This window comes from Accipiter gentilis, chromosome 27, assembly GCF_929443795.1.
Source record: "Accipiter gentilis chromosome 27, bAccGen1.1, whole genome shotgun sequence".
NCBI classification, from domain to species: domain Eukaryota; kingdom Metazoa; phylum Chordata; class Aves; order Accipitriformes; family Accipitridae; genus Astur; species Astur gentilis.
This window is the reverse complement of record NC_064906.1, coordinates 13,463,313-13,480,278: the sequence shown is the minus strand read 5'-3', so window position 1 is coordinate 13,480,278 and position 16,966 is coordinate 13,463,313. Positions and strand designations below refer to the sequence as shown.

At 38.0% G+C, this 16,966-nt stretch overlaps 1 protein-coding gene across 3 annotated transcripts in view; it reads left to right on the top strand.

Annotated features, from left to right (window-relative positions):
- The window catches only part of GABBR2 (gamma-aminobutyric acid type B receptor subunit 2), a 483,069-nt gene that overhangs the window by 269,068 nt on the left and 197,035 nt on the right, over positions 1 to 16,966 (top strand). For all 3 annotated transcript variants that reach the window (XM_049830441.1, XM_049830442.1, XM_049830443.1), the window contains exon 8: positions 9,791 to 9,851. In XM_049830441.1, the coding sequence (XP_049686398.1) occupies positions 9,791 to 9,851 (61 nt within the window). The remainder of the gene's footprint in view (positions 1 to 9,790; positions 9,852 to 16,966) is intronic.

Sequence of the window (16,966 nt, the reverse complement as noted above, 5' to 3'; positions counted from 1 at the left end):
GGAACAATTGTGAACATCACCTCAGCAGTTCATATTTACTTTTTAATACACACTGAAAAGGGCTGGAGTTCCTAGTCCCAGTGCTTCAGACTGTTTCCTCTTCTTTTGCCACCCTGCAAGACAGGTTGTTTACAGCAGTGTTTTTACACACATCTGAAAGAGATTGAGTCAAGAGTAAAGGAATTATTTTGCTGGTGCTTCAGAGGCCAACCATAGATCAGGAAACTGGCTAAATATTAGTAGTCAGTACTCAGTTACATATAGCAGACTCGAAAGCGTTTGTTGCAAACAATTCCAGTGCCGGTCATTTTGTTTCCAAAGTATTCAGAAAACCTTGCAAAAAAGTTTGTCAAGTATATATGTTTCATTTTAATTTCTTTCCTTTTAAACCTAAGACCACTAATGATGACTATATTTTAGGCAGCCAACAAAGAGCTTAGAGGGGCACTAGAAGACGTGGCTCACCTAGCAGAAAAACTCTGTCACTGGATAAAAAATGATATGGCAAGAAAGAATGGTAAAAAAAAGCATCTAACTGCTTTGCCTTGTGCTAACCATAAGCTTAGCTGAATGTGTAAAAGCATATTAATAAATGACAAAGCGTAAAGGTTTCTTCTTTCTTCACCTGCAATGGCCCGCAAGTGCAATACTGTTTGATGGGTGGTTTCCTGGCTAGTATCCTTTTTTCCCCACCTTCACCTGTTTATGAATTGCTGCTGCCTTGTCAGAAACGTTATTCCCTTAGACTGGCTTCTGTGCGTAAAACAGAGTGCTCAGATGTTCACAAATCATACTTTTGCTTGCTGTGCTGAAAAAAATGCTATAATTGTGCCGTCTCATTTCAGCATAGCTGTGTAAAATTGTGTATATGCATCTAAATGCTAATCTAACGGAACAGCTTAGTCTGGGCTTATCTCATGTCATTGTGCTGGCAACAGCACACTTTTGTGCAAAGACAACTTGATGACAGAGTACGCTGCTGAGATGGAGGGAAGAAATTTCATCCAAAGAAAGTCTGTCCATTTCCCATCTGATTCCTGCACTTCCCTGAAAAAAAGAGATGACGTTCTGCCAAAAATATGGCAAAGTTCAGATAGCAAAATATTGTTAGAAATAGCAAGAGCATCTGTGTTTCAGTTATGGATATCTTTCCTCAGGAGGTAAATAAGAAAATTGAAAAAGGGACTTAGAGACTGGAGATAGGCAAAAAAAAGAAATCCCCTTTCTCCTGTGAAAAAGAGACCGAATGGACTGGAAGTCTTTATTTAGAAGGTTTTAGTGGCAGCATGATGAAATCATGGTGGTAAGGCTTGCACTACTTTCTATTTTTACATAATCCTAGATTCAGGAGGTATGTGAATGATAGGCACATAAAGATGTTGTTATACTTGATCACTTTTTCCAAAACTTGAAACTGAAGGTGCTGGTCTTCACTTGCCGTTTCTTCCAGCCCAGCTGTGGAATACAACTCTTTCACTGCCGTCATGATATTAAGAGATGCACAGTGTCGCCATTTTTTTGAGGAAACTTGTTTTGGGGAAATGCTTGTAATTCAAGATGGTTCATGCAAAAGGAACCAGGGATTTTTTTTATTTTTTTTAATTTCTAGAAACTCTATTACTTATTCTGTAGGCAATTAAGGGAGATGTGTGCCAAAGCAAACAGCACAACTGGCCAATGCCACAGGCTACTTGTATCAGCTGTCGTTAACAAAGATATTCTATTGACAAATATGAGGTGCCAAGGCCATACTTTTTGTTAAAATTGTTGGATAATTTTACCCAGAACAGTTTTTGCCCTGAAAAAATAAGAAAAAAGAAAGTGACTTTTATATCTCTCTCTCCTGTGTTCTTTATTTCCAAGTGTTCTGTAACCTATTTAAAAAATCATTAATGTTTCCTGAACTCTGAGATAAAGCTGATTTTCCGTTTACCTTTCTGTCTACCAAGAGTTCACAGAAGAAGCTACATAAGAATATATGAAGTGTCCCATGAGGTCAGTAGACTGGTTCACCTCCCACTCCTCTGTTTTTAAAGAAAGAAAAAAAAAAAAAAAAAGCAATCCCCACTCAATGCGAATTTCAGAAGTTCACTACCTGCTGTGCAAAGGAACAACATGAAAAACATCACTGATTTTTCTGGTTTAGACGAATGTCCTAATAGTTTTGATGAGTGCCTCCTAGTTCCAATATTATGGGATTTGATGAATGCCGGGTTTTCATTCTTCTTTTCAGCACTGTCACGATTACCAGGAAATTTTTTTCTGGACACTTCAGTTCCATCAATTTATCTTCCTTCTTCCCCACTTTCTTTCTCCAAAACCCCCCTTTTTGTGTTTGGGAAACTTACTCCTTTGTGAGTATATTTTTCAAACATTATTCCTGTGGTGCAGAGAGATATTTAATGCTTAGAAGTAAGCATGTTCTTTTTTTCCTGCTGGTTTATGCCTTGTCATAGCTAGAACACAAGTATCTGTTTAGGTGAGAATGGTGGTATCGCTTCATTTAGAGAATGTTAGCCAAGACCAGATCTTTAGCTGTGCTTCACACCTGCTCTTTGAGCTGCTCTGCTGCTGCGGCTCTCCAGACACTAGTGTTCAGTTACCCAAATCTTTTCGAAAATGTCTTAAGAGGGGAAACAGGCAGGGAAAAGAAATTCCTTTGGGTCATAAAATATTTCAAGTTTAAATCTTCAGTCTTGAAAGTTTTGACAGAAACACCGTTTCTGAAAACAGTCGCAAGGCTTGAAAAGCAGCAGTCGCTGGGTCTGCTTTGATCAAATGTTCTAGCAACATTTTATCCACAGCAGTCTAAGGATGTAAAATCATGGATTCAGGAGCATTGTTGATTTTATGGAGCATTTTAATTTTTTGTCACCCTCTGCCTTCTGCTCTCCTCTCACTGTTCCAAAGGTGACAATTACCTATTTATCCCACAGGCAGTGACAACTTTATTGCTGTCTCCCTAGTATCCTCTCTTGCGCCATGCTTACATCTCCTGTTCTTAGCTCTTTGTCTCCGGCTAATTGAGTGATGTAACTAGGTTGAAACCAAAAGAGTTGTGCACAAGCTGCCCTCAGCTGGAAGTTTGCTGTTTTGTTTCGGAAGCGAGGTTAGACTTGCAGAGCTAAAAGCTTGCTGGGTTGCTGTCAACTATATCATTTGACAGACTAAATGATAGTCCCTTTCTCCATAAACACTGCTGTCTTAGAGGTGATGTTTGGAGGGTGGAAGAGGTCATGAATTACAGCTTCTAGCTCTTCACCACCTAGAAGTTGCAGAGCCAAGACCCACAGAATGCCAGCCTGCTGTTCTGTGCGTGTCAGGGAAGGCATGTCTGTAGCTGAGGAGTCCTGTATGAGTAAATTGAGTGTGTGTAAGACATGAGTGGCGGGCTGTGGGGATTGCATGATAAGACAGAAAGGCTTTGAAAGGAGCTGGGACTAACAGAGGATGTCTCCCTCCCTCCCTCCTAGCTCTTTCTGCTAGCATCTGCGTCCCTCCAGGACTACTTTGTGCTGGCTCTGGAAAGCAATTCAGAAAATACATCCCCCCCACTTGCCAAAAAAATACGAAATAAAACAAAAGAAAAATCACTGAACACATTTTGCTGGTTTAATAGACCACTACAGCTCACACAGGGGCCTGATGAATGCCGAGCTACCACCAGGTAGATGTAGGACTGTGCAGCTAGGAGCAATGTGGGGAGGGCAATACCTGCCCTGTGGGTGTTAGCAAGCTCTTAGGGTTGCTGTTCTGCAATGCTTCACCCTGTTGGCTCCAATTTTTATTGGACTTAGTCCAATAAAGACACTACAAGTTCAGAAGTACACCTTGATTTCAGCAGATGTCACAGAACTCAAAGGGATAATTTTATTTGTATGCTCATTATTTTTTGACAATAATGTGCTGTGTTTTAAATTAAAAATATAACTTCAGTTACCTTAGTTATCCCACTGCTTTTCAGGTATTTCTGCATGCATTTGTTTAAATGGTTTACTTTATATTAAATATGTAACTCAAGAACCCCGAAAGTGACTGAATTAAGTTATTTTTGGAAAAAATATTGATGGTCACTTTTGGAACTGGTTTGAATGTACAGGCTCAGGCATTTCAGGGAAAGTGACTGGGGATGAACACTGTTATATGGGGAGGTGACTTGCCTATACGGCAGAGTAGACCAGATTCCTGGACAGTGAAGTGGAACGGTGGCAGAGCCCTGAAATGTACTGGCCCATTGGAAAATGCTTGGGGGGACATGAGTCCTGTGGCATTTAACTGTCTTGTATCCAGCTGCGATATGTGTGTCAACAAACTCATGATCTCTCCTCTGATGAAGGGGTATTTGTGTTATTAATTTAGCTCGAATATATCATTATGGCATTTTAATCAACAGTAAGATACCAAGTATAAGCTGAGTATATAATACAAATTTGAATAAATAAAAAAACTGTTTGGTGCCATGTGGGGGAAGACTGTTGGAGAAGGAAGTAAGCATGGTCTAAAGCAGAGCTTTTTTTGTAGGTATAGTATTGAAAATCATAGAAATAAATGCTATTTATTTATTTCTCATTTACTATCTTTGAGACACTTTGCAGAAGAAAATACACGGTAAATGAAATGATGGTCAAAGTGCTGACCTGGCCCTGATTGAGAGCGCAGTTAAGGATCTTCTGAACTCTGGTTTTATTGACTGATGAAGAAAGCTAAGGACATGAATGAAAAAATGTGTTGGCTGTGGATTTCAGTGTATGAGGAATGATAGAATTCTAACTTTGGCATGGGCCTATGTCCGGAGCTGAATAATACTGTCTGTGATAATGCAAAGAAACTTCTAATAAATACTAGTGCTCCATAGCTCAAAAAGAGCTTAATGACATGTTCGTCATACAGCAAAGATAACTACTTTTTATACACCAGGAAAAAAATACAGTATAATAAACAGCTGCTTCCAAGTGTAGGCAAATGACTGTCTGCTATAAAGGCAGGGGAAGTCCCATGTGTCTAGAATAAAGCTAATGTTGGCTTTATGTTTGTGACTGTGAGTGGATGATTGTTGTGGACTTCTTATTCTGACCAGAAATAAAGGACTGATGGCTTAAGGAACATCAGTTCAAGAAAAAAGGTGAAGATTGTACATCCAGGGAGGGTAGAGACTGTCTTTTTAGTAATGAGATGATAGTAATGAGATGATAGTTATGCTGTGTAACAAAGTACATGTGAGTAGGACAAAAATCAAAGTTAGGCTTGTAAAATGGAGCACATAGAAGAAGACAGTAAGCAGAAGAAACAGGGAGATGATACCCTTGGATGTGGTAATTGTGAGAATGACACCAGTGAAATGTTTGGTCCAGTTCTGGTTTTCATAATTTGTAAAGGACATTAAAACACTGTACCTTTCGGGGGGGGGGGGGGGGGGCAAACAATTACAGGAAAACCAGCTGGACTCAGAGATGTATCTAAAGAAAACCCAACAAAACCAACCAAAACCCTAAAATCCCCACAATATAAGCTTCTATATTTCTATTGTCCAAGCCACCTAACTTGCAATGTGCAACTAGTATTGTTTTCCCTTATGGGGTGGTTGTACATTTAAGAAAACTGAGTAAAGTACACTTGTGTAAGGCTGAATTATAAGTTATGCAGCTGCAATGGATCCCAAATATAGGTTATTGGGATGCTGTGTGCAGCAGTGGCTGTACATACCAGTAGCAACATCTGGGGGTAACACACTGCACCAGGCTGAGCTCATTCGGCTTCTCTACCACCCTCCGTTCACATCGCTGTCTATTGGACTCCAAGTCACATACTTTCTATTTCCTTCCCGTCAACTTTTCAAGGATAATTGCTGATGTGAAGGTGCCTGTCCACAGCTCAAAGTTGGGCAGATCAGTTATAGAATTGGTATTTATTCTAGCATCACTTTTGCAACTGGTAAAGAAAGAAAAAAAAATCTGTAGATGGTAGATTGAAGAAAATACAACAGGCACTGATACCCGTGTGGTTTCTATGGGTCTCCATTGGGATGATCCGTCTGTAATGAAGAGGAAAGCTTTGTTGATTAACTATTTTAATGTATAGTATAATATGTCGTTTGATCTAAGTGCAAGTAATTCATTTGTGCAGTTGATTTAAATGTTTGTTAAGGACAGAGATCATATTTTACATCTCTTGAAGTAAAATAATTACTTGACTGGGAAATACCATTTGAATCTGACAATCATGTTCTGAAGAAGTTAGTATTAGTGTTATTACTATTATTTTCTTTAAAACAGTACTTCTCATCTATTCAATCACTGATCCTTTTGCTGATAAGTATCTAAATATGTCTATGCAGTGTTACCAAAACACAGTGGAAGGTAAAAGAGGGTTTTGTCTGTTCTTATATTCGTGTGGATTCATAAGATCTAGATTTTATGGTGGGTCACGCTGTAAGCTGCAGTCTGTACTGGCCCATGTGTTGGAATACGTGGTGAGGTAAAAATAAAAGACAAAATAGTACTAAGATCGGCTTTTGTAATGTCAGAGCTTAATGTGTGTATTACTATTATCTATTATTCAAACCTCTGCTACTTTAAATAAAGAAAAAACACTGTTAGTAATTCATGAATCTCAAGTCTAAAGAAGGTAAGTCTCTAGCTAAATCTTATGGTATGTTACCTCAGTGGCAAAGAAAAGACTTGGCGTGAGCCATAGAACATCTTCAGATTATAACTCACTTCTCATGCCATAAATCAGCACATCTTTTCTACAAAACAAGTTTCTGAAACACTGGTTGTCTTATTCTTACTAGCATTGCTGTAAGTTTATAAAATTAAAAACTGCAGTGGTTTATTCTATATTTATTTATATCACTTTTTTTACCCCAAATGTAATTGTCTTATTTTTCATAAAATAGTGGTGAGATCATAAAGCAGTGAGTGACTCTTATTAGTTTTCTTCCTCCTTCTGTTTTAAGAAATGAAGATATTGCTATGTATACAATTTCTCAGTGTTCATGAGGAGGCCTCCTTTCTGCCACCCTGGCAGAACCACATACTGCAGCAGCAACCCTATGTCCATGTCTGCTAGGGCTACCTAAAGCCCCAGTAAAAATCTAGGAATGTTTTCTCACCTAGCACACAGGAATTTTAGAGTCTTGATGGGTTTAAGGTACCTGAGACACTGTAGCTTCTCGTCACATGTTATTATGAAGCAGCATGTTCCTGAGAAGCAAAGAACCAAACGGTAACTGCAGCTGCGGTTGCAGTTTTCATGCCTGGGTAATAAATATGTACTGTCATCATCATGGATTGCACTAGAGATTCCTGCTTTGAGGCTTCTTGCTGATATGTTTTTTGTTGATTTTACCTTTGAAAACAGATTTATTTGTTAGATTACACATGGAATAAATAGCCAGTTCAATTTCTCAAAATAGGGGTTTTTTTCCTGTTAGTATCTGTATGTGTAACATACAGACTCTGTAGTTTGTGAACAATAACCCGGACAATGTCAGACCTCATAAAATAGTATTTGGAAATTGTTATTCCTTATAATAACCCATGTGATTTTTTAGCATTTTCCAGTAATCTTTAATGAAGTTAAAACAGTGATTGAATAATTTTGCAGATAACAAGGACATTTTCACATGAGTTGTTCCATAAATCTTTCATCACCATCATCCATATCTTTATCTACTGCTTAGGTCAGTATAAGCCACAAATCTTAGCAAAAGGAATTTGGTAAAAACAAATACTTCTACATATGTAACTCTGTTTATATTTTTTTAATCCAAATTTTTACATTTGTTCAGAACATTAGGACCTGATTTATGATTTGTGGATAGTTTCAGAACATGTCAGTGAGGATGTAGGTATTTATCTCTAGTCAGTAGATGCATATGGTATATATCTGTCCTACTGAATGATGAAAATGTGGGTGATTTTGCAAGAAGCAATGATAATATTGCAAACTGGTTGCACTCAGAATCTAGACAATATCATAAGCTGCTGTATTATACTATCAATAATAGATGAAAACTGTAGATGACTTTCATCACAGATGACAGCAGTGATGCTTGCTGTATGTTTACCTATAAATGGCACTCTAGTAGACTACAACTTGCAGTCCTATTAACTTGTAATAAAAGCATAATAGGAGACAGAGTTAAAGGCAGTAAATTCAAATGAAAAAGTAATTTTTCCACACAGTGAAAAATTTAACTACAGAATTCTCTGACACAGGTCACAGAACCAAGAATTTAGCAAGGTTGAGACTAGACTGACCATAGATATATGTCTGCAGGAAGTGACACTTGCATAGCATCATTACAAGTCTTTCTTGTAGTATTTTCTACAATTTTTTACTTAAACCAAGTAGCCGAATGCATTATGATTATGTTCAAACAAATGAAGGGATATTAAAAACTACTTCTCCAAACTAGAGGAGATCTGGATGAAGACCGCTAAGGTGCACACGTAAATCTGCCTGCTAATGTTTTACGTTCTCTCCTGGAGCTGTGTTAGCAGCAACTGGATGAGACTTAGCTCAGCTGGATTTCAGTACGAGCAGCTCCTGTGTCCTTCTGCAGCTGTTGCCAGAATCTCTCCCATTACCAGTGTTCATTTCTCTTGCTCTCTTTTTGTCACAGACTGGGGCTTTTGGCTTTTAAGGCTTAGCACAAGGTAGCTTATGCTTGTTGAAGGGTGTCATCTTCTGTTTATCGATGGGAAATGGTGTTTTGTGTCCTGCAGGAAATGTAGAGTGAGTGTGCTGTACTACACATTGGTTGTACAGTTCCTGCAGGGAGCTGATTTCAGTAACTCAGATGGTTGCCTTCCGTGCATCCCCTTAGTGACTACAAAGGGTTATTCAAAAAGGGGCTGGCTTGCACAGAGAAATGTAATGTAGCCTTATGTGCTTATTGTTTGGTTTCTCTTACCCTGATGTCTGCTAAAACAAAGATTAATGGAGAAGATAATAATAAACCAAACTGGGGATGCAGGAAAGCAGCAATCTATATAGACAGCACTCAGCACTCCACTGCAAGTTCAAAATATTAAAAATACATCTTAGCATAAATGAATGAAAACCTCTTCTTTTGTACTCATCTATGAAATAGTTGAAGTAAGGAAGGCATTTAGCAAGATCTTTTCTTAATTTAAGTTAGAAAGACGGAATGAAAGATAGGAGTCATTTTCTAGGGAAATGTGAGGAGGTTTCAGCATTATATGACCATTATTTTGAGGAGTAACAATGTGTAGCACAACAAAGGGTAGTACTGACTTAAAGGCATTACATTTAAAAAGAATACTAGGACCTATGTTGGTGTAGTACAAAACCAAGCCACAAGAGCTACTGGTATCCATAATCAAGTAGGATAAGTATATAAGATAAAAGTAGGTTATAGAGCCCTTTGGAAAACCATATGATAAATGAAATGGAGAACGATTTTCTTGCGTGATCTTTGATAGCTCTTACATATCCTTGATAAAAACAGTCACACAGTGAAGATCAATTGTTTGCACATCTCTCATCACTTGAGATTCAGTAAGTTACTGGCTTTATTGTACCTCTATTTCCATCCCTGAAAAATGGGTGATAACACTGTTCAACTTTCTAAGGCCACTCGAAATCTGTGGAAGAAAGCTTTAAGGAGTTATAAATTATTTTAGCCTTGGTTGAATCTGCTATCTTCAAAGTTTAAAATTTGCTTGGGTAATTTTAATAGTGAATGGAAAATAATTGCAGTGCTAATGATGCTATATTATGAGAGATTTATAAAACTTTTAAGGTATTTATTTATTTTATTTAGGGTCAAGTTGTTTTCAGAAATGGAGAGAGGATGGGAACCATCAAATTTACGCAATTCCAAGGTAGGTTGCAAACAATTTCATTTTCATTATAATTATGTATGCAGTTTCAAGTGTGTGTGAGTTGCATTTGTTTCAGGATGTTTTAAATATGTGCAATTATTCTGAAAAGGAGCTGCTTGGAAGATGCATCAAAGTACTTAGAAAGTTTTGTTACCTGTTTATAATACTGTCTTTTGAACCCTGAGTGCTATGAGGTATTCCCAGATATTTCCAAGAATTTTTCTAGAAGAAAATCCACGTGCTTATAGAAACTACTGATCTATAACAGCCAACAACTGTTGTAAAAAGTCTAGTGGACAGCTAAGCATCCACTTCTTAATACAGTTGTTTCTGAAAACCAAATCTGAAGAGGAATTTAGAGACGATTTTTGCTGTTAAGCTCTTTCAAGTTAGTGTTTGTGCTCTCTGAAGACTCACTTTTGACATTCTGCAACTGCTTGCTGAAAGTTGCTTCGGGAGTTGGTCCCGCAGCGTGCAGGGGACACCAGCTGCTGACCCCCCACCCTTTGGAGGCAACACGCTCCACGGTGCGGCTCGCCCGGCCTGCTCCATCCTCTCAGCCTGAGCTGCTCCTGCAGGGAACGGTCTCAGCAGCAGAAGCCACAAATGCAGCCGTGGGAATTTGTCAGGGGTCATTTGGAGTCAGAACAAGGTGCTTGCTTGGGAGAGTTTTCTGCAGAAATGGTGATTCATAGAAGACATGTTGTAGTTCTGTCTACAGCTTATAGAATGCAATTCATGTTTTTGTTCCTACGCTGAGATAAAACCAGGGCTGATTGCATTTGGATGGTCTTGTGAGAGTAGTAGTGAGAAAGCTGGCAAATCCTTTTCAGACAATGCATGAGAAAGAAGCTTGCACTCCCTTTGTCTTCAGGAGATCACTTTAAACGTAATCCTGCTGACCACATTACAAAGGCTCATCCTTTAAACAGAAGTTGTCTGCTGTATGGGCATTATTATTAATGAACAGCAATGCACTTGAGGGGATCTGTTACTCATTCTAATTTACTGAAGCAATCTTCGGGACTGCTCTTGCCTTCACAACTATAACTGACGCTATTAACTCATGTTCCCTGAAGCATTCTACCCACTAAAACTTTGCAGACGTCATCTCATGATAATATAATTTAGAAATTCTTGCTCAACACCAATCATAAATATTGATTGCTTCCTCTTCTTCCTCCCCCTTCCACCTGCCTCCCCCCCCCCCCCCCCCCTTTTTCTCATAATAGTAGTGTTTACAGCTACATGAAAGAATCATGAGAAAATATTGTAAGGGGATTTTACAAGAGGTGTTTATTACCCAGAAGTCTGAAGGAGCCCTTATGCATTATGCCTGAGGCAGCTGTATGTACCCTTCTAGAGCATCTGAGTGAGGAGGAAGGTTGGCACATTCCCATTGCGCATTAAGGATGTGATTGGGGATCATGGGGAGGTGCAACATTTATCTTCTGAACTAATTTGGAGGAGAAATAGAAGTCTGGGATAGCTGACTTTATATACATTTTTATTTTCCAACCATTCAAATTGAGTTTGTTTATAATGTTTTCAGTTTCACCTTCAGATGCTATTTAACATCAACCGTTTTACCATCACTTGAAGTACTGTTTGGTCAATAAGAACATAGGAGACAGACGCCCATTTTATAATTCCTTGCAATTACAAAATTACTATTTCAGAACTGATTCAGGCACATACTCAGGATTTAGATCATCAACCAAAGTTTTCCAAGTAACATAAAAATAACTGAGGCACCCTATAAAGAAATGCAGGAGAAGGACTGGATTATCTCTCATGCAAGCAATAGTCTGTCAACACATCTGAAGCCTGGTCTTAGTTTTGTTTAGTTTCTTACTAATTTTGGAAATTAAAAGAATGTACAAAAATATATGAGAAATTGAAATAAGGAACAGTATAACAACATAGGTGAAAGTAATCTATCTTTTTTTTAACTACAAATGCTATTCTAACTATTAATGATTTTTTTTTCTGTTCTTTCATTGATACTGTTTTTACACAAGGCTTTTATATTCAATAGTTGTGGTATAATTGTAGAAATTATTAATTGGTTCAAAAGAATCCTTTATTAGTTAGGAAGCTTTCTGAAACATTCATATTAACTTTTAATAAATCTTGGACTATTGGGGAAGTTCCTAATAATGGAAAGAAGTTAATTAAGTCCAGTACCTAAAATGGTAAATGGGCTTTTCCTCTGTTGTTGTAGCTGTTAGGCGCTGTCAAGCTTGAGACAGATATGCAATTCATTCAATCAGCCTTTTTTTTTTTAATATAATATAATACAAATCATGATGATTTCTAGGGAAAAAAGACCACATCAACGATGTCTTGTAAATGCTTTTATAAGATCAATTGTAATTATGAGTATAGCATATATTAAATGTATTAGTAGATTATTATCCAAACATCATAATTGGGAATCATCAGTTTTAGTGTTCTGTACCTCAAGATTTATTTCTTCATCTATGCTGGTTTATAGTTTTTCTAACAATTTGAATGAAAATGCACAGTTATCACAAAAAAATCAATGCAGAAAAATAAAACAGGTAAATAGACAATCATGTATCAGAAGCAGGCTTGGCCAAAAATGCTGTTCCTCATTTGCCAAGGTAGAAAATCAGCTGGGTAGACTCAGGAGCTTCATTTTCTGTTCTTTGCTGGAAACTTTTGTGTTAATGAGACTATCTGCAAACATTTTGGCTATGGAAAAAGCAGACAGCCATGTCTGCCAGAGGCAAGGGAAAACCAGCCTGTGAGGTTTCAGAGGGTAACTACAGTATGCCTGACATGCTGTGATGAAATTTTGAATAGCTGGTTTAATTTTGAATCTAGATATAGTTTTTCCCAAACTCACGCTAGTCATGTCTCTTTTTCAGCTTCTGTGCAGCCTGTTAGTTTTGCAAGTGGTCAAACAGATGGTGCCAGAGATAGCTGTGACCAAACCACTTACTGCTTTATAGATCATGAATGCCACCCAGGAATGATTTAGTATGCAGCAGAGGATACAAAGCACATGTAATAGCATTTTCTTCCCCTACCTTACTGGCAAATAAAGAGCTGTCTAGCTGTCAGTCTAGCTCAAATATCCAAGTGATGTTTGAAGCTGGCATCCTTCTGAATGAATGGCAATTTCTCCACGGGTGCAATTGAAGGACTATTCTCATTGTCAAACATGTAGTTGAAGTAGGTGGCCAAAATCTTTTGGCCAGTGAGAGCTGAAAGAGGGGCCTGGCAACTGTTGTGTGCATATCAAGGAGTGAGGAGGAAAGCAACAAAACTGAGATTGTAGATTGCTGTGATACAGGAGGCTGCAAGAACAGATACATACCTATACTTCAAAGTGTTTCACTTTGACAGATCTTTTTTTGATTAATCTGACTAAACCCTAAAAGGCACCTTGCTTTCAGTTATATTGCTATTTCTGTCAGGCATTAGAGGAAACCTAAGAGTCTTCTGTGCTGGAATAGGTTAAAAGGGAAATTTAAAGCTGAATTGTAAACAAATACCATTGAAATGTGCATAAATCATGCTTCTTGTAGATAGGAACAGAAGTCTGTGGTGCTGCATAATGAGAAAACTTGAAGAAAGTAGGTGGTCATCTGCTGTGTCTTTCTGGGAGGGATTTAAGAGCTTCAACTCATTTAGCCAGGTAATATGATATGAAATTTGTTAGTGTTGAAGGCTGATCTGGGTACCAAGCAAGAGTGAGAGTGTGGCTTGTCAAGTGTAACCGCAGTGGCCTTCTTAGAAAAGGCCTTACTGAATTTCTGCAGTAAAAGCCCCAGATATTCTTCTCTGAGTTTAATCAACAGAAGTAGACAAAGAAATGTCTACTCTACAGTCAAGAGTGAGGTACATGAGAACCCGGGGTTGCTTTCCTACAGCCTCAGTTCATCTACTTAGTTCTGACTTGTTTGCTGTCCACAACTGCTTCAATGAAGGAGACATTAGCAATTCTCCAGAATCACATATAGATACAATAGCTTGTTCTCCAGGGGCATCAATCCAACCCTGGAAAATTTTCCTTCTATTATTTTAAATACAATCTAGCAGACTTTTAACTACTTTTGGTTCTTGCTTCCATAAGGCTTCATATGAATAATAAGATTAATTGCCTTTGAATATTTTTTTTGTATTTAACATCTGTCCAGTTTATACTCCACAGAACCAGTTTGTAGATTTTCTTTCTGTGATGATGTTGAAGGAATATAATCCAATAACCAGGAAATATTTAGTGACAACTCTGAAAACTCAAATTTCAAGTATCTCATGTCATAGATCTGGAATCAGTGGTGTCAAATATCCAGAATCAGTGGATTCAGATTTCTCTGCTTCTGCAGTATATTTACAAAGTGAGAATGAAATCTCCTTATAAATACTTTCACAGATTAAGGAGTACTTTTGAATAGCCAGATATGAATTTAGGGGAAAAGTAAATGAAGAAGTACAGAGTTCTGTTGGCTGAGCAGAATTTGAATAGTGAACAATAAATAATTGCTAATGTCATGCAAAGAACAACAAAGATGTAAAACAAACTGCGTGCTGTTTATCCTGGGCAGCTGGATTCTTCTGGAAAAGATTATTCTGTCATTAAAGACTATCATTTTGTACACAAAGAAGGGAATTAATTAAGGAGTCAGAAAGCTTACTTCTGACACATCCTAACTGGAGTGCTTGACTGCAATCACAACAAAGTGTGTTTGGTAGACTTCTTGGTGTACCATATCCACTCCGTTTTATCTGCAAATGAGTAGTGTAGTTTGTAGATGTTCATATCTTAGTGACCACTGTTTTTTTGTGGCTTAGTGATCAGTTCATCCTGTCGATAATAGTCTGTTAAACAGTACCCACAGTGCTTTGTAGCAATTTTCCAGCATACCACACACATTAACATCCCCCCCCCCCCCCCCCCCCCGAACGTGCTTTTTAACTCCAGGGCAGTTAGTGGTGACTGCGTGGAACCTTTAATAGGTCCCTCCCAATTGAAATCCCCCTAAATAACAGTTTTCTACATGCTAGCAGATGTTTCAATACCAGTTCATCCTGATAGTCTGAACTATGGTATACAAAATCACACTGGTGCTATCTTGTCTTTTAACTTGTCATTTACAATGCTGATTCAACAAATATTTTAGGCATTGCATTTCAGTCACACTACCTCTGCAGAGTACCACTTCCCTCTTTTGTTGGCAATGACATTTTCTTAAGCAATTTGGGATAGTATCATGTATATGAAACTATAAGGTGTCCAGAAAACTAATTTAGAGTCCCATTTCAGGAAAAGAATAACCTCCTAAGATGGAGAGATACACCAAGTAGAGTTCTGAAAGGGTGTGCCTTAAATCTGGAGTCACTGAATATAGTCATTGCTGATTAAGAAGATGAACAAGAATGTGTAATTATCAAATGTACAGTGGTCTCTGAGGGAGCCAGTAAGCACAATGGGGACTAGACAAGGATTCAAAAAGATATTAACAAATTGAAGAAGTAAACAGGAAAAAACAGAATGCAGTTTATTTAGGTCAAATGCCTGGCCCTACATTGGGAATAAACTGCTGTACAAATACAAAATGGGGAACAATTCACCAGGCCAAAGTTATACATAAAAGGAACTAGGGGTTACAGTGGGTCACAGCCTGAACATGAATAAGCAAAACCATAAAGAGGTATAAAAAGAAAAATTCTGTACTGGGATGTATAATTAATAGTATCCTTTTAATCTACCCAGTGCCAAAAGGCTACAGCTAACTACTGTGTCCAGTGCTGATTTAAGGAAAATGTGTAAAGATGGCAGAAGATTAAAAACATACCTGATTACAAAAAGCAAAGGATCAAGGCTGCCTAGAGAAGAGAGGGTAGTTGAAATGTGTGACAATTGCCACTAAAACGTTTGCTTGTCTTGCCCTCATCACCTGGCTGAGAAATAAGAGGTTTAAATAGTAGCAGTGGAGATTTGAGCCAAATATTAGGAAAAACTTTCTAATAAAAAGGGTATTTAAACTCTGAAGGTGCATAAAATTGCTGCCTCTGGAAGTTTTGAAGAACAAGTTAAATAGCCCCCTGAAGTGGTGTAGATGTATTCATTGTGCCTTGTGACAAACAAATGACTTTTATTACACCTGGAGGTCTCTGCTAGGCCAGCTGTATTTAATCTTGAGCTATTGCTCCTCTGCAGTGTTTCTTATGTGATTCTGACACTCTATTTACAAGTACTTATCCACTGCATGCTACTAAATACCATTTGTTGCATTTCCTTGAATTGTTTCTAGTAAGAGACATAGGATAAGCATGAAACCCTAGACGGGTGGTTAGGCTATTTGTAAGGAGGAAACATAGATTTAGTTGTTCTTCCAACGTTGGTTCTATGTTTTGGGGGTTTTTCCTTTAAATCCAATGTATTATTTGAACGTAAAATGCTTAAGCAATCTTTGGGGCTTGGATCCCTCATCCAAGTGAGGATCATAACTACTAATAGATTACAGTGTCAGGCCCTCTCGCCCTTTGTTTTCTGGTCTATCAGTCTTGATTTTTTTCCGATGTTGTACAAGATTTTAGCAGGACAAATAGTGAAAGTCATTATCCAGACATATGTATAGCCTGGTCATAAATAGAAAGAGGTGAAAATTGCAGTTCTTCCCAGGCAGAAAGTGAATTAAAGCTGGGATTTCCCAAGTATATGATGACTTTTCTAACCATTTATATCAAAATAGGTATTATATGAAAGGGAAGAGCTGCACGTCCTTTCTGCTGATGCATTTTAAAGAAGGAGCTCCCCATCAGTTCTTGACAGAAAGGAGCAATTCCTTTCCCCCAAACACGCACACATAAAAATGCACATTAAAAAAACCACACTGATAATTGAAAAAGCTATCAAGACATACAATTTACCTCCTGACAACCCCAAATAGGAAAGTGAAACTTATCCCTTCTCTGTATACCAAGCAGTGGTATTTTGAGCGCACAGATTTGGGTGTCTCAATGCCTAATGATGTAACACCTGAGAACCTGTTTGAATCTGACCATAATTATTTGTATGTCTAGTGCATGAAGAATTGCAGTATTGGGTCAGATAACAAGCTCTGTCCAGCTCAGTATCC